Source organism: Rhincodon typus, chromosome 1 (genome assembly GCF_021869965.1).
Source record: "Rhincodon typus isolate 14 chromosome 1, sRhiTyp1.1, whole genome shotgun sequence".
Taxonomy (NCBI): domain Eukaryota; kingdom Metazoa; phylum Chordata; class Chondrichthyes; order Orectolobiformes; family Rhincodontidae; genus Rhincodon; species Rhincodon typus.
The window spans coordinates 105,543,496-105,562,472 of NC_063332.1; the positions used below are offsets into that span (position 1 = coordinate 105,543,496).

Sequence of the window (18,977 nt, forward strand, 5' to 3'; positions counted from 1 at the left end):
CTTGTGAAATCCACATTGATACCATTGGGCTGCAGGGTTCCCAAGCGGAATATGAGTTGCTGTTCCTGCAACCTTCGGGTGGCATCGTTGTGGCACTGCAGGAGGCCCAGGATGGACATGTCGTCTGAGGAATGGGAGGGGGAGTTGAAATGGTTCGCGACTGGGAGGTGCAGTTGTTTGTTGCGAACCGAGCGTAGGTGTTCTGCAAAGCGGTCCCCGAGTCTCCGCTTGGTTTCCCCGATGTAGAGGAAGCCACACTGGGTACAGCGGATGCAGTATACCACATTGGCAGATGTGCAGGTGAACATCTGCTTGATGTGGAAAGTCTTCTTGGGGCCTGGGATGGGGGTGAGGGAGGAGGTATGGGGGCAGGTGTAGCACTTCCTGCGGTTGCAGGGAAAAGTGCCGGGTGTGGTGGAGCTGGAGGGGAGTGTGGAGCGGACAAGGGAGTCACGGAGAGAGTTGTCCCTCCGGAAAGCAGATAAGGGTGGGGAGGGAAAGATGTCTTTGGTGGTGGGGTCGGATTGCAGATGGCGGAAGTGTCGGAGGATGATGCGTTGGATCCGGAGGTTGGTGGGGTGGTACGTGAGGACGAGGGGGATTCTTTTTTGGTTCTTATTGCGTGGACGGGGTGTGAGGGATGAGGTGCGGGAGATGTGGGAGACACGGTTGAGGGCGTTCTCGACCACCGAGGAGGGGAAGTTACGGTCCTTGAAAAACGAGGACAACTGAGATGTACGGGAGTGGAATGCCTCATCCTGGGAGCAGATGCGGCGGAGGCGAAGGAATTGGGAATAGGGGATAGCATTTTTGCAGGAAGGTGGGTGGGAGGAGGAGTATTCTAGGTAGCTGTGGGAGTCGGTGGGCTTGAAATGAATATCGGTTTCTAGGTGGTTGCCCGATATGGAGACAGAGAGGTCCAGGAAGGGGAGAGAGGTGTTAGAGATGGTCCAGGTAAACTTAAGGTTGGGGTGGAAGGTGTTAGTGAAGTGTATGAACTGTTCGAGCTCCTCGTGGGAGCACGAGGCGGCGCCGATACAGTCATCAATGTAACGGAGGAAGAGGTGGGGTTTAGGGCCGGTGTAGGTACGGAAAAGGGATTGTTCCACGTAACCTACAAAGAGGCAGGCGTAGCTTGGGCCCATGCGGGTACCCATGGCTACCCCCTTTGTCTGTAGGAAGTGGGAGGAATTGAAAGAGAAGTTGTTGAGTGTGAGGACGAGTTCGGCTAAGAGGTTTCCAATACCATTTTTACTATTCCTTTTCCAAAAGCCACTGCCTCAGAAAGTCTGTTGAAATGTTAAAAGATACTGATGCCCAATTCTATTTAGGTTGGGGTCCTTCACAAATCAGTAAGATATTGCTAAATAGGTCTTCAAAAGCTTACGTTAGATTTAAACGCGTAGGTTTAATTGGCTAGTATTTCCCCACGACAAGACACATGGGCGGCATGGTGGTGCATTGGTTAGCACGGCAGCCTCACAGCGCTAGGGATCTGGTTTCAATTCCACCCTCAGGTGACCGTCTGTGTGGAGTTTGCACATTCTCTCTGTGTCTGCATTCTCTCATGGCCTGGTTCCACACTGTAGGTATTCTATGATTCTGAATATGTCTAGTAAAATTTGACTATGTTAATATAATCCTGGCCAATCAATCTTTTAGTATTTTAGCCTATATTTTCCTGATACATAATCAATTCCACTGGAGTTTGATTAGTTTTAAACTGAATCCTAGCTGCTACTAGTGGTGACAATTCAGGATTACCTCCTTTGCTTCTAAATGAATAAATAGACATTTATCTCCTTTATTAGAGATCCTGTTTTTCTTAATTCACTATTTCTCTCAGTTTAGCTTTAGTCAAAGATTTCAATTAATTCATTGTTAAATTTTCTACCCCAAGAAAAATCTTTGGAACAGTCAAATTTATTTTGAAATTCCAATCTTTGTAATATACTTTCCAACAAGTCCTGCTTTTATGCACAGTATCGTCATGTACTCGATTCTTTACAGATCTTCAATGGTTTTCTCTCCCAGAGCTCCTACTTTGTTCCCAGCTGATGGTAATACTAGAAAAGTCAGATTCTAGAGTGAATCCTGGCTTATTAGACCGTAAGTTTTGTTTTTGCAATTTGTTTACTGTGGTGGTCAGTCACTGAAATAGTCACAAGAGACTGCTAATGTGCTTTTAATAAAAGAACACAAGCTTATTACACACAAGGGGGGAAAACGAAGCTTTATCAATGACAATTTAGATAGATCTCACCACGAACTGCCCAGAAAGATCCTTTACAGACTCGATCCCTGTGATCCCTGTATCATTCCCATTTTATTTCACTACTTACTTGTAACCTTGCCAGTCGAGTAAGAATTTTCTTTCGGCAACTTTCTGCACATTGTTCAGATGTGATTCTTTCCATTACTGTCTTTCCCTGAGAGACACAGGCAAACTTCTGGACATTGCTTACTGAACTCCAAGTTAAAACTGGAGACTGTATCTACTTTGAGTCAGCTAAGCAGCACATCTACTGGTCTGGGTCTTCTGAACTGTTTCTGACCCCGGCTCCTCTTTAAGTGGATCATGAAATGCTTAACTTAGCAATTATCTTAACTTCAATTATATCAGTGGATAGCCTTTCTCATTGTTTTACTTAAATCATGTAATTTCTTGGGAATGATATTTTTGTCTCCCTGCTTGAAAGAAAATGTTTTTGACCTTTCATTTTTGAAAAAAAATGTCACCCTCACAGAATTGAAAACCCAAACCCATTTACCTCTACTTTAGAATCTAAGTTTTAAAATAATAATGCATTAAAACCTTTGTCACAAGTGATGAAACATCCTAAAATGATTGGGCCTAGGACACTACGCTGAGGAACTCCTGCAGTGATGTCCTGTGATTAAGATTGGCTTCCAACAACTGCAATCATCTTTCTTTGCACTAGGTATGAGTCCAACCAGGGGAAAGTTTCCTCCGATTCCCAATAACTCCAGTTTTGTTAGGGCTCCTTGTAACCATCATTGGTCAAATGAAGCATTGATATCTAAGGCAGATGCCCAGTCTAATTTGTTTTAAAATGTATTAAAGCACAATGGTAGTGCCACACAGCACAATGGAGGGCCTCCTCGATGTAAAGAGAGGTTAAAGAGGTATGATGAGGGGAGGAGGACTACAGCCACTACCTTTCACACTGCCCCCAACCCCTCTCATTATCCCTTGTTCCATGCTTTCTCGATGCTTCCTCTATCTGCCTTCCCCCCGCCATCCCGTTTCACAATCATCATTATTAGATTTTTTTAAAAATTCAAATTCCATCATCTGCTATGACTGGATACAACCCAGATTGCTCAGTACATTACCTCATTTTCTGTTTTATTAGTACAGTTTCTTGATGGAAACATTCAATTTTCTCTCCTTGGAGGCAGTGAGACAGTCAGATAATTGGCCAACTTGGCCCTGGAGTGATGCTCAGTCCTTTCTTGCCACCTCAGCAATTGGGCACCTTCTCAACAGGAATTAAGGCTCCCAAAGTTGTTTCTTTTCCCCTCATTCGTTCACGTGATGAGAGCTTCGCTGGCTAGGCAAGTAATTATTGCCCAGAGGGCGTTTGAGAGTCAACCACATTTCTGTGGGTCTGAAGTCACAGGTAGGTCAGGCTAGGGAAGAATGGGAGCTGCCTTTCCCAAAGGACAGTAGTGAGCCAGATGGGTTTTCCTAACAATTAGATTCTTAATTCCAGATTTTTATTGAATTCCAATTCCACTATCTGCTGTGGTGAGATTTGAGCCTGGGTCCCCAGAACATTACCTAGGTCTCTAGATTAGTAGCCCAGTTATAATACCACTAGGTTTTGCCTCCCCTAAAGTGGCCAAGTAACAGCCACTAGGTGCTTCAACTTGCCACAGTGTTTGGAGGAAATGTGTGTGTGCCATATATGTAAGAAGGAAATAGATAATTTAAATAAAATTGATCAGCAAGATCATTTATTCTGATTTCCCTAAATGTGATAAACCATAAATTCCCAAGTGCGAAATAATTTTCTTGTTATATGTTGCTGTGAATCACAAACTAATTATTCTTTGTTAACTATGTCATAATACCCCATCACAACACTGTCACTGCAGCATCTCCTGAAGCTTTTTCCACTGTTGTCCAGCTGTGGTGGTAATATTTCTCTTGAATTTTTAATTCTGTTTCCAAATATATATTCAATATATGTTATGTAATGAAGACAGTAGACTTCAGCTTTGTTTTTACTACTTTATATCACTCGAAGCTCTTTACTTTTAAAGTTATCCCATTGCTGCTGATTCTGCAGACACATATAGGTTTGGATGTACTTTATTATCAAAATACCCTTCACTTAATTTTAATATTAGTTTAAGTTGCATAATATTCAATATTGAAGTTGATTTATAAAATGAATATTGCGTGAGCATATCTGTATTATGGCACCTAAGTCAACAAATAGGTCACACTGATGCACCTAATAATGGCCTGAATTGATGTCTAGCGAAACAGTGGATGACTATTTAGAAGATTTGGTGGTGGAGCAACGTCATATTTAAGCTTTTTATTCTCATGGATCATAATTTAATCAAAATATTTGTTTCATCTTAGTAATATTCTTTCATGGTTGTAGTTCCTAGTTTCTGTCATGAGGAGAAAGCTGCTGTTGACTCACTAACCAGCAATCTTGTGGCAGAATTCAAAGATGAACATTGTAACAATTGCTTATTCGTGTAAGACCATAAGATACAGGAGAAGAATTCGGCCATTCAGCCCATTAAGTTCACTTCACTGTTGGATCATGGCTGATATGTTTTTCAACCCCATTCTCCTGCCTTCTCCTTATAACTTTTGATCTCCTTACTAATCAAGAAACTACCTATCTCTCTCTTAAATACACAGTGACTTGGCCTCCATAACCTATGCAATGACTTTTAAACTATTCTTTTCAGGTCAGATTCTTAAATGTTCAAACTGTAAAATTGTGGGACAATTTATTCGTCAACATCGCTATTAACTTGTGTTTTTGCGAACTTGCAATTGATTTAATACAATGAATATATTACCAAAATTGATTGCTGTACTGTTGTTGTCAGTTAATTTAAATCACATACAGAAAAGGAGCGTTTTTGCCATTGTTGTACGATTGAAACATTTCAATTATGTTTCATGAATGTGAAGTTGTCTTTGGAATGAGTGAATTAATGTAGCTTGCTATTGCAAGAGTGTAAGGAAAGCTGGTGACTGAAATGTTTAAAAAGAGCAAAAGCATGCTCACATACTAAAAGGCAACAAGAAAAAGTGAATATAACTGAATTCAGTTCCATATTGACTTATGTTATTTGGTCACTAGGGGCTCGTGGACATTTTTCATCTACTGACTGTCGGTCTTGTCAGTCAAGTCTGCATGCCTCAGAAGCTGGAAAAGAACAATTTACATTGTGTAAATGTAAGTGATTGGATTATTTGTAATCCTCTGTTTTATTTCTTGATTGAACACATTAATGCAACAATGGCTGAATTTTTGAGGTTGCTTCTGCTGGCGTGGGAGCCTGGGTTCTGTTTGGAACACAAGCTCAGGATATGGGATCATTCATTTAGGCATGAGATGAGAAATGTTTTCCCTCAAAATGTTGTGAATCCAGAATTCTTTGCCCTGGGGGATGGTTGTTTCTCCATCAATGAATATATTTAAGGCTTAGATATACAGATTTTTGGATTCTTGAGGAAAAAGGGTTATGAAGAGTGACTAGGAAAGTGGAGTTGAAGCATTAATCAGTCATGGTTGTATTGAATTGCAGAGTCAGTACAGTCTACTGTTACTCCTGCATCTTGTGTTCTTGTCACACTTGGTAGTGGACTGAATGTGAAGAAAAGGGATTATAAGATTTGATCAGTTAGTTTTATTGTAATAGTGATGTTCTTATCTACAATTGATAATGTATATATTTATATGGCATGCCATTTTATAGTAAAATTAATTTTTATGTGGATGGAGAGAGTTCAATCAATGCCATAATAAATTCAAATTTATTCTAGATTTAGTTAATGAAATGAAAAATCTAGTTTCAGTAATGGTGGTAATGTAACTGTCATCAATGATGAACCTACCTAGTTCACTGATGTTTTTCCAAGGAAGGAAATTTGCTGTCCATATCTCTTCTGGCCTACATGTGATTTCAGACCCATAGAAATATGGTGATCAGCAATTTCAATGGCTATCACCAAGACTTGTCTAGTAGAGCCACTACTGAGAGCTGCCTGAGTCCTGAAGGATATATTTGCCAGACATGGCCTCCGACAGGTGGTAAGGGAACCTACATGAGAGAAAAACATACATAATCTTGTCCTTTCCAAACAACCTGTCACAGATTCATTTGTCAATGATCATTCTGATAGAATTGACCACTGCAGAAGTTGTGATGCGATGAAGGCCCAGCTTGACACCTTCTGCCGTGTTGTGTGGCACTATTACTGAAGGAATAGATTCAGAAGGGAGCGAGTGACTCAAAACTAGGCATCCAGTATGTATTGCAGTTGTATTCAGCCACAATTTTAATATCATGCCCTGGCAAATCCTACACTCTATCATTACCATACAGCCAAGGCACTAGCTCTGATTCAATGATAAGCACAGGTGCATGTCAGGACCAGCACCAGTCATACCTAACGTGAGTTACCAACTTGAAGAAAATGCAACACAGGATGATATACGTGCTAAACAGCACAGCAGCATTCTATAGACAGCTAAGTAATTCTACAGCCAATGAATTATATCAAAACTCTACAGTCCTGTCATATGTAGTCATGAATGGTGGCAGACAACGCAATATCTAATAGGGAGCAGGCTTTTAATATTTAGAAATAGTGGAGCACAGCATGCGAGTGGAAAAAGTAAGACATTTGCAACCATCTTCAGGCAGAGGTACAGAGTAGATGATCCATCTTTGCCTCATCCTGATATTCCCAACGTTACACCCAATTTAATTCACTCTGTGTGTGATCAAGAAACTGCTGAAGACACTGGATCTGAGAAAACCTCTGATCTCTCAACAGTTTTCTGGCTGTATTACCTAAGGACTTATGTTCCAATGTAAGCTATGCCTCTAGCCAAGCTTCTCTGATACCACTACAAAACTAGCAACTGTCAACAATGTGAAAAGTTACTCAGGAATGTTCTGTTCACCAAAAGTAGAATTAATCGAAATAAAAACTGAAAGAACTGCGAATGCTGTAAGTCAGAAACAAAAACAGAAGTTGCTGGAAAAGCTCAGCAGGTCTGGCAGTATCTGTGAAGAGAAATCAAAGTTAACATTTTGGGTCCAGTGACTCTTCCTCAGGGAGTAAACAGATCAGGTTGTAATCTTATCCTGTGTATATCACTCTGTGTTACATTTTCATCAAGTTGGCAACTCATCTTTAGGTATGTCTGGTGCTGCTCCTCACATGCAGCTGTGCTTTTCATTGAACCAGGGCTGGTGCCTTGGCTGAGGAAGGGTCACCGGACCCGAAAAGTTAACTCTGATTTTTCTTCAAAGATGCTGCTAGACCTGCTGAGCTTTTCTGGCAACCTCTGTTTTTTTGTTCTAGAATTAATCCAATCTGGCCAGTTATCACCTGATCAGTTTACTCTCGATCACAGGAAAAGCGATGGCTGGTGTCAAAAGCTGTGCTCTCAAGTGACACTTGCACACAGCAAGATGCACAATTTAGGGACCACTTGACTCCAGGTCTCATTATAGTCTTGGTCAAAAATGGACAAAGTAAAACAGAATTCCAGGAATGAGGTAAAAGTCTATTCTTGATCTCAAGGCAGCACTTCACTAAGTCTGGCACCAAGAATCCCCAATAAAACTCAAGTTAGTGAAAATCAGAATGAGGGAGTTGGCAATAACTTTCCACTGGCTGGAATCAAACTTGTCATGTTGGGATATGTTCACAGATGTCGAAGCCTAATGTCCCAGACCAAACCATCTTCAGCTGTTGCATTAATAACTTCTCTCCCTCTTAATGCCACAAGTGGGGATGTTGACTACACAGAATTCAGTACCAGTCTCAACTCCTTGGAAAGTGAAACAGTTCATGTCTCTGCTGCCGAGGTCTTGCTGCACATATAAGTTGGGGCTGGTAAATGAGACTTAAAATACATGCCACTTGAACACTGAGGTTACAAGAGAGAGTCTAACTGATGTTCAATGACATTGCCATCACTGAATCCCTGCTAGCACAGATATTCTGCCACAACTAAGTCCTGACTTCCCAAAGTTCCTCCCCCATCAATATGGCACAAGTCAGAATTATGATAGAATGCTCTCGATTTGCACGGTTAAGTACAGCTCCACCAACACTCGAAACATAACAAACTACTTCTCTATATAAATCTGGTCTATTACTACACAAATTATATTGTTGTAACTTAGCACAGTTGCTGACACAGTCCTATGTGTCTGGAATCTCAATCTTGCGTGGAAATATTTTCATTTAAGAATGTTGGATGAGCATATGCCAACATGTTGTTAGTTAGATAGCGGTCACCATCCTCCTTTTCTGATTGGGTCTACAGTACCTATTTGGTTTCTAGTGTTAGAGGAAAACCACAACATATTCTAATGAGAAAAGATATCTTAAATAAGGTGTAGTTTACATGTCATCCTTACCTGGTCTGGACTACATGTGACTCCACACCCACAGCAATGTGGTTGGCTCTTAACTGCTCCCTGGGATGGGCAGTAAAAGCTGGCCTAGCCACCAATGCCGTCATCCTGTAAAAGAATAAACTAAAATGAGTGATCAAATACAAGTTACATTAATAAGTCAGACATTGATACTGAACTGGTCTGTCCGTTTTGCAATCCAAATACGATCTGCCTTTCTCCACTTGACTTGTTTTGTCATCAAATTTGATGGAGCTTAATGATGTCTTTCACATTCACCCTTTAAGAAATAATATCTTGTACACCATCCTCCCCCAAGCTTTTCCCCCATAATTAACCTTTATAAATTCATGTATATAATTATAATTACTTTCCCACAAGTCTCTGACTGAACAAATTCAGGTAGTCTGGAGGTTTCAGGATTCTTTCGGGATATGTTCCCTTCCAAATTGGAAGATTGATAAGTCTTCAGCTTGAGGACATTTTGACCTTGATTCTGTTAATGACTATGAACGATCCTTAAGATTTTGTCATGTTGGGTTCACCCTGATCAACTATTGGTGAATGGTCCACAATGAGACGAGATTACTGCGGTTATTTTGTTCAACTTCCTCAGCTATATGATCAATATATGTTTGCTGCTGGTGCACTGCCTCTCGAACAACTGTACCTTATGGTCCAGTTGTTGTTCTTGTGTATCAACTGTCATGCACAGTAATGTCTGATAGTGGGCAGCTTGTTATTTCCAGCACGGTTGTTCCTTCTTGCATACATTGTTAGAGCCCTGTGGACTTGATTGCGAAGTCAATGCCTTTGGTAAGATAAGGAGTTGAGTCCTCAGTTTTCTAGCTTTCAGCAATTCTGATGGCAATAAGCTACACTGGAATGAGGTGGACCAGTAATTTAATTACATTGTATAAAACTTGCCATTTTTCTTCAAAGGTGACTTGACTATCTGGATCTCACACTTGCTTTCTCCATTCAACTGTGGACATTTTGGCACATTTGAATAATTTTTCAAATCTAGAGCTGGCTGCAGATTGGATGAAAAATTTGTTACCAACCTATGGTCCACTATCTGACACATCCACATCAGGGATCCCATATCAGTGAATATTTTCATTGTGACCCTGAGAACGCCAACATTGGTCATGGTATGTAACACTTTCACCCTTATCCACTGTGGAAAAACACTGGACAGCAATGAAGTAAGGGCATCTGTCAAACATACATAGGTCTGTTCAAATTTCTTATAAGAACATAAGAAATAGGAGCAGGAGTAGGCCATCTGGCCCATCGAGCCTATTGTACCATTCAGTAACATCATGGCTGATCTTTTTGTGGATCCAGCTTCACTCACCCGCTTGCTCACCATTACCCTTAATGCCTTTACTGTTCAAAAATCTATCTTTGCCTTAAAAACATTCAACATGGTGGCCTCAACTGCCTCACTGGGCAGGGAATTCCACAGATGACGGTGGGGAAAGTGGGAATCAAGTGTTTGCTGCACAGGCCAATGAGTAGCTCAAATTTCACAGTCAGCTATAAGATCCTCAATCTCTTTTGAGATCTCTAGCCAGCACTTGACAATTGAGCCCTTGCTCTGCCCTCTTTGCCTGTGTCCCTGGTGTATCTTTCCTAGGATACCTTCTCACAGGAAAGTTGGAACAGCCAGTGTTTCATCATACCTTTTGATAACTTACTGAAGTTTGAAGTGCTGTGTTGCTCAACGCAGGTCTTCATTGCCAACCTATTGAGCTTTTCCTCTGGATAACCTTTGTCACAATAGCAACAAATAGGAAATAATTTTCGATCCTTCCTTTATCCTTTTCATACTTAAGCATTTGCTTGCTGGTTAGTGTAGCACATCAGGGAACCCATACGTAGTGAATATTTTAAGCGAGACCCTGAGACCTCCATCATTGGTCATGATAAGTAACACTTTCACCTTGATCCACTGTGGAAAAACAGTGGACAGCAAAATAGTAAGGGCACCTGTCAAACATACATAGGTCTGTTCAAACTTGGAGTATCAAACTTGCAGTTAATGAGATGTCCATTGCCATTAAATGTCTTTTCTCAAAATGAATTGTTTGGATGACCGGTTTCCCCTGGGAGATACATTGAATGTCTGTTTATTGCACCTTGTTCTGGCTCATTAGCATTTATGTGAGTAGTTATTTGATTTTCTGCTGATCTATAACTATATTCTACTTTTGCAACTCCTCTGGAAGTTATCTGTTGTTTTGCAGATGAAGCCGCCTTTTTTTTAGGATAGAAAGTAACTGGGCCATGTTTGCTTCACAGTATTATCATTGAATCTCTCTCTTACCTGAATGGTTTGCTCCAAAGTCACATCTTCTTTGTCAGATTTATTTCAGTCCAAAGATTCATCAGCAATTTGAACAACAATTGTCTCTTGTGAATTCCGATTTCAAAGCTCCATTCACACAGTTTCATTACCAACATCTACAGATTAGTGAAAAAATATCTATACATTCCTTACATAGAATCCTACAGTGTGGAAGCAGGCCATTCAGTCCATCGAGCCCACACTCAACCTCCAAAGATCCTTATCCCTGCAACCCTACATCTCTCATGGCTAAACCACCTAGTCTACACATCCCTGGACATTACGGGCAATTTAGCATTGCCAATTCACCTAACCTGCATGTTTTTGGACTGTGGGAGGAAACTGGAGCACCTGGAGGAAACCCACACAGAGGCAGGAAGAATGTGCAAATTCCACATAGTCGCCTGAGCATGGAATTGAACTCAGGTCCCTGGTACTGTGAGGCAGCAGTGCTAACCACTGAGCCACTGTGCTGCTGCCAGTTATATGCTGACCTCTGTTAAATTCTGCTCTTTGAAGAATTTTATTTGTTCTTTGATTAAAATTAGTTGTCAAAAGCTTGTAGAAGGTAATCAAAAATATCTGTGGCACCATTTACGTCTTGGCACACTATAACATTAATTATAATCCCAAATGAATACAAATTCTGTTTAATTGTTCAGCTTCTTTTTAGCTCTGGGCTTGGAAGCAATTCTGCATCTTAACAATTAGTTTCCTCCAAGGTATCCAATTCTGTACTTTAATTGGCCGATCTCTGCAATTAAATCTTTCTTGCAATATCGTTTCTCCTGCTGTTTCTTCTGAGTATGATTATTTATTTTTATTTTTTAAAATCTTTTTATTTTTACAGAGTCTCATTGCTGCTTTATTCCTGTTGCTTCAAAGACTTTTAATCCTGCAGTATGTCAATGCTGTTTTATTTTGTTGTTTGAAACATATTTAAATCTTCAGTGTAGCAATATATAGCTGTTTATTGTCTTTAAAATCTTTTGCGCAGTATAGTAATGCTGCAAAACCTGGACTGGAGAGTCTGGAGAGATTTGCTGCCATGGTGTAGGCTTCCCACTTACTTAAGTAAAATAGACAATTCCCTGCCCCCACTTTAGTGGCCTAATGAACAATTTCTGGCCGCTTATTTTTTCCTGAATGACTGCTTAAATCTTGCTTTCTGCAACTTAAACATGACTGCTTTCCGGAGGCATCAAGGGGTACTTGGGGAAAACTGGAGCCATTGGGAATTGTTAGGAAAACTCGGTGCTGATTGGATTCATTCCTAACTGAAAGGCAGACAGTTATGGTTGTCGGAGGTCAATCAGCTCAGTCACAGGACATCTGCACGAGTTCTTCAGTTGCTTCATCATTGACTTTCCCTCCATTGTTGGGTCAGAAATGAGGATGCTTGCTGATTGCACAGTGATCAACAACATCTGTGATTCCTCAGACACTGAAGCAGCCAACGTCAAAATATAGCAAGAACTGGACAAATTCCAGGCTTGGGCTGATAAGTGGCAAGCAACATTTGTGCTATTGAATTGCCAAGAAATTACCATCTCAAAAGGAGAGAATCTAACTATTCTGCTTGATATTTGGCATCACTGTTCCTCAATTCCTAATTGTCAGTGTCCTTGTGATTACCACTGACGAGAAACTGAACTGGACCAGCATATGAATACCATGGCTCTAAGCATAGTCAGCGGCTAGGAATTCTACACAAGTAACTCATCTTTTAACTATCCAAAGCCTGTTTGCCATCTGTAAGGCACCAAAATTGGTGATTTAGTGGACAGGGAAGAAAGTTATCTGAGATTACATAAGGATCTTGATCAATTGGGTCAATGTGCTGAAGAGTGACAGATCAAGTTTAATTTTGATAATTGCAAGGTATTGCATTTTGGTAAAGCAAGCAAGGCAGGCCATTTACAATTAAAAGTAGGTCATTGAGTGGTGTTATATAACAGAGAGACCTAAGGATGCAGGTACATAATTCGTTGAAGTTTGTGTCACATGTAGACAGGGTAGTTAAGAAGGCATTTAGCATGCTTGTCTTCACTGCTTTAATTTTAAGAAGGGGGTTGGGATATCATGTTGAAGTTGGACTGCATGTTGGTGAGGCTTCTTCTGGAGTACTGTGTCCAGTTCTGGTCGCCCTGTAATAGGAAGGATATTAATAAGTTGTGGAAGGTTCAGAAGAGATTTACCAGTATGTTGCCAGGAATGGGGAATTTGAGTTATAAGGAGAGGCTGGATACGCTGGGACTTTTTTCACTGGAGCACAGGAGGTTGAGGGGTGACCTTTAGAGGTTTATAAAATCATGAGGGATATAGATAAGGTGAATGGCAGGTGATTTTTTTTTCACTAGGGTGGGGTTTTCAAGACTGTGGTGCATATTTTCAAGGTAAAAGGAGAAAGATTTAAAAAAAATACATGAGGGGCAATTATTTTTACACAGTGGTTTGTGTGTGAAATGAACTTCCAGAGGAAGTGGTGGATGTGGGTACAGTTACAATTTTAAAAAGACATTTAGATAAGTATGAGTAAGAAATGTTTGGAGGGATATGGGACAAGTGCAGGCAGGTGGGTGTAGTTTAGTTTGGGATAATGGTTGGCATAGGCTAGTTGGGCTGAAGGATCTGTTTCCATGCTGCTAGAATACTCTCCTCTGGCTTGAAAGAATGCAGATCTGACAACAATCTAAGATTGAACTATTCGGGACAAAAAAACCTGCTTGATTAGCACCCTATCCAATACCTTCACCATTCACTGTCTTCATGAATTTGTGGTGCCAATTGTAGCCAACATGTGGTTGGGTAAATAGCTGCCACCATCCACATTTTCTCACTAAGCGGAATTGGTGAAAAGTGGTAGTTGGAAAAGAAGAGGCTCAAACAAGATGTAGTTTGTTGCCTGACAGCAATCGTGCAAGTTATTTTAGTAAGATAGACATTTTGATATCCTAAGATGTTCTGCCTTTACCCCAACGAAATCCACATGATATCAACAGACTGAGTGGAGCTGAATTCGGTTGCAAGCATTAACCTGTTTCTTTACACTAAAAGATCAAGGCTATATCCAAGGCAGATGGGGTTAGATGAAATTGGGCGCAGTCAATCATGAACACCAGCATTTGAAAGCTGTTGAGATCAACTTTCTCAAACAAATTATTGTACATATGTTTGTAGTTTTGTTTAATAAAGTATTTAAAGGGGGAAAATAGGTAGCGTTCAATTTTCCAGTGTGGCTGTTGGCTATTGACTGTTCATTCAATATGATTTGTTAAACCTGTGTGTGACAATTTAAATGGATTAAATGGTTAAATGGATTGTTCTAGTGATGTTGATTTGGTCAATGTATGATGTGGTGCCCAATTAATAATGTATCATTGTGACTCCAGCTACTGAGCAATTTGTAAAGAAAATTACAATCAGTCAATAGTGCTGTCCCTTTTCTCAAAGGATTTTGACACAGATATAAATCAAACTCAATGGATTAATGAATGTAATTTGTTCTATGCATTGAACTAGAGTGTCTTTAGCAGTGGCACACAGATTTTCTTCAAGTTTAAAGGAATGCTGAAATTTTCAAATTTTTCATAAAATTCAAATGCATTTGAATCTTATCATCTTCACAAAACTTTGAGATTAACACGGTTTTCTTTTTCAGACATTTCTGATAGCAGAAGACCAAGCAAAAACTTAGAGAAATTGAGGTTAGTTTCAGGTTGAGTTACTAAAGTGTATATATGGCTGATTCTTATTTCATAGTGTGATACTGAACTAAATGTGCTTTAGACAGTGCATTACTTAGGATGAGACTAAGGTGAAAAAGTTAGAAGTTCTTGTATATTTAACAACCCCACCATAAACTAGAATATAAAACACGATGATCCACCGTGCACATTGTAGAGTGGGATATTGTGTGTGGACTGTCTGTGAATTTAAATCTGTTTAAAAAATGAACATAAATCACCGGTAACATTTCATAATTTTCTAAGATTCACTTTTCAACTGGAACACTGAATGCAAGAGTCACTCCCCAAGTCTTTACATAAGTTTGCTTTTGGATTCTAAGGAAGGGATTTTCTGATGCGTTTAACACTGATTTCAAAGGTACTGCATATTGTAGTTTTTCCCCTATCTCTGCCCACTGGTCAGAAGGATAAAGGTGAGGTCGGGTAATTAAGAAAGTCAGAAACAATGAGCATAATTTCTGATTTTAATAGTTTAAAAGTAAAGATTAGAATAGTTTTTAATGGATTTTGTTGACTGTTGTTTGAACATTGTAATCCTTCTGTTCTTCGACACCTTTTATCATGAATAAAATTCTGGGAGTATCCATCAATCAGTGCTTTGTCTATAAACATTAATTTACAAATGTTTAGTTTCTCTGAGGCTATCTCACCGCAGTGCATCTATTCATTAATTTCTTTTTTTTCCCTCAGAATCCTATTAAAATTAAGTATTAGTTGAATGGGGAGCAACTGCAGAATTGAGGTGGTAGAGGAATCTAGGTGTTCCAACGTATGAGTCACAAAGTTAGTATGTAGCTACAGCATGTGATCAAGAAGGCTAATGCAATGCTACTGTTTGAGGGGAATTCAACATAGATCATAGAGTCAGATATTCTACAACACAGAAGCCCATCAGCTCATTGTGCTGGTCATCGAGCATCTATCTATTTTAATGGCACTTTCTGGTACTTGGCCCATAGCCTTATATCCTCAATCAATGGGACATTATGCTTTGATTGTACAAGACATTGGTGAGGCTATTGTTCAAATACCGTATGCAGTTTTACACTTCTTATTTAATGAAGGACGTACAATTAAAGTAGCAAATGCATCTACTTCATGACACTTGCAGGAAGGTTAACTGTGAGAATCCTGTCCCACAGCTAACTGCAGACCTTTGCAAATTGATCACCAACTTGTGGAGAGTTGCAGTTCAAGAACATAAAACATAGAACAGTACAGCACAGTACAGGCCCTTCGGTCCACGATGTTGTGCCGACCTATTATCCTACTAAGATCAAACTACCCTGCATACCCTACATTTTACTATCCTCCATGTGCCTATCCAAGAGTCGCTTAAAAGCCTCTTAAAGTATCTGACTCCACTACCACTGCCGGCAGCGCATTCTACATGCCCACCACTCTCTGTGTAAAGAACCTATCTCTGACATCTCCCCTATACCTTCCTCCAATCACCTTAAAATTATGTCCCCTTGTAATAGTCATTTCCGCCTTGGGAAAAAGTCTCTGGCCAGCCACTCTATCTATGCCTCTCATCATCTTGTACACCTCTATCAAGTTGCCTCTCGTCCCTCTTTGCTCTGAAGAAAATAGCCCTAGCTCCCTCAACCTTTCCTCATAAGACTTGCCACCCAGTCCAGGCAGCATCCTGGTAAATCTCCTCTGCACCCTCTCTAAAGCTCCCACATCTTTCCTATAATGAGGTGACCGCAACTGAACACAATATTCCAAGTGTGGTCTAAGCAGAGTTTTATAGAGCTGCAGCATAACCTTGTGGCTCTTAAACTCAATTCCCCTGTCTCGTTCATAGGATATTTCTTCCTTGCTAGCCAATTTAAGCGTTAATGACAATGCACTATGTTATACTGTTCCAATTTTTTTGGACCATTTCTGGAAGTATGCACAAAGTCTTAAAAATATTGTTACTAAAAAGAGGAAAAAATATTTTGGAGAAACATTGGACTTTTGATTTCTGCCTGCTCTTTATGGTGTATGAAGAAATTCAAATCCAGCAAAGATCTGATTATCAATGCTCATCAGTTGGGCACAAGATAATCTTCAGTAAAAGTATTCCTGATTCATCTGTTATATGTGCTGCAATTTATCAGTGGCTGTTTTCTTTGAAATTGTTGATGTGATTGATGTTGATAATATTGGCATTTTAGAATGTTTTCTAGCAGCAAAAACCAATTTTTAAAAAATATTTATTTCTGCTTCTGCGTACAGGAAAGAACTAGAAAGACAGACGAAAGAAACCAAGATACTTCAGGAAGAAGTAGAGCTTGCTACCAAATTAACGATGGACAAATTCAATTGGAATTTCAATGAGGGTAGAAGTTGTGATCACAATGAATTCTCAACTAGCCCTAATGACCAGTCAGAACCAGACCGTAAGTATTAGCCCATGTACTACATTCTGGAGATGAATTCTTGATGCATAGTACAATTGTCATAAAATTTATACATATTTTTATCCATGTGGTCCTTGACTCATTGTTTTCTGTTGGATAAGATTGGTCTTAAAGGATGCTAGGAGTTCATTGTGAATGTATAGAAAATATTTGAGTTCATTTTTCCGTTGAAAAATACAATTTTACCACAATGTCCACTTTGGTACCATCAAGGTATAATTAACAGCATTTGTTACAATCTTGTTAAACTAGATATTGTTAAATTAAAATCTTAAATTTATTCAAAATTCTTATTGTTGCTATTTTCTCCAATAACCCATGACTGCACCAGTTCATGTCCTAGCGTAAAATGACATTTTTTTTCCCTCAGATTCTCTCTACATTGAAAATAACTCCTGTTCTAAATGCCTTGTTCGACAACACTTGGCCATGATAACTCTGCTCACGAGTTGTGTAAAACTAAAATATTTTTGTTTTGACTAATTTGTTCATTTAAGCTTTTCTAGTTAGCATATAAAGCACTTTTATTAGTGATGATCACAGTGTGTTACAAAGTTTGTTTTGACAGCCTACTGGTAAACATTATGCTTAAGAGATAGTGAAGTCCAATTGAGAGTTCCATATGGGTAGAGTTTGTTTCTTCAACATGGAGTGATATTTTTCACTTGTTCATTTACATACTTTAGAGATGGTAACAATTATGTCAGCCCCTTCATCCTGCTGCACCATTCAATTACGTTATGACCTAATCTTCATTTGTCCACCTTACTTTGAGGAATGTAGGACAATAGTAGGCTATGTAGCGTGTTGAACCTGCATTGCCTTTCAATGCAATCATGACTGACTATTTACCTCAATCTACCCTTCCTGCACTGTCTCCATGTACCTTGATGTTATTAGTCTGCAGAAACCTAGCAATTTCTGCCTAGAACATGCTCAGTGATTGAACTTCCACAACCCTATGTGGTCAGGTCTTTCAAAATATTCACCATCCTCTCATTGAAGGAATTCCTCTTCATGTAAGTCTGAAATAGCCTAGCCATTATCCTGAGATTATGACCTGACTCAGCAGCCAGTAGAAATATCTTGGCTACATATGCATGGAACTCCAAGGTCCGTTTGTGGTGGCGACTCCATGAATTATGACTTCCAGCAGTGATCCATGTTGGCATTGCCAGTTGCCATGCACGGAATGTCAGAGTGGCCGCACAGCTTAAAGGGAGCACTGTACCCTCGCCAAAGTGTTCTTTCATTTTATGGAGCTTCCAAATCAGGAGGGTTTTTCTCGAACTCTTCAGGTTGTTGAACTGAAAATGTTTGGGCCATCAGAATGGAGAGAGGTTATGTGAGCGTGCTGAGAAAGGAGTCATTAAAACTGCCTTCACAGTTTAAGGAAAAGAAACTGAGAGGAGTCAGTTAAGTTAAAAATGGAGTTGAGATGGGAGTGAAGTACTGCGTTCAATTTTGGTCTCCATGCTATAGGAAAGATTTGAGGGTGTTGCTGGGGTTGGAGGGTTTGAGCTATCAGGAGAGGCTGAATAGGCTGGGGCTATTTTCCCAGGCGCGTTGGAGGCTGAGGAGTGACCCAAAAGAGGTTTATAAAATCATGAGGGACATGGATAGAGTGAATAGCCAAGGCCTTTATCCCAGAGTAGGGGAGCCCAAGACGAGAGGGCATAGGTTTATGGTGAGAGGGGAGAGATTTAAAAGGAACCTGAGGGCAACATTTTCATGCAGAGGGTGTTGCATGTGTGGAATGAACTGCCAGAGGAAGTGGTGGAAGTTGGTACAGTTACAACATTT

At 40.0% G+C, this 18,977-nt stretch overlaps 1 protein-coding gene across 1 annotated transcript in view; it reads left to right on the plus strand.

Annotated features, from left to right (window-relative positions):
- The window catches only part of LOC109917776 (coiled-coil domain-containing protein 158), a 162,845-nt gene that overhangs the window by 7,051 nt on the left and 136,817 nt on the right, over positions 1-18,977 (plus strand). Inside the window, exons 2-4 of the mRNA XM_048603980.1 lie at positions 5,361-5,456; positions 14,676-14,721; positions 16,990-17,153. Coding sequence (XP_048459937.1) covers positions 5,361-5,456; positions 14,676-14,721; positions 16,990-17,153 — 306 coding nt within the window. The remainder of the gene's footprint in view (positions 1-5,360; positions 5,457-14,675; positions 14,722-16,989; positions 17,154-18,977) is intronic.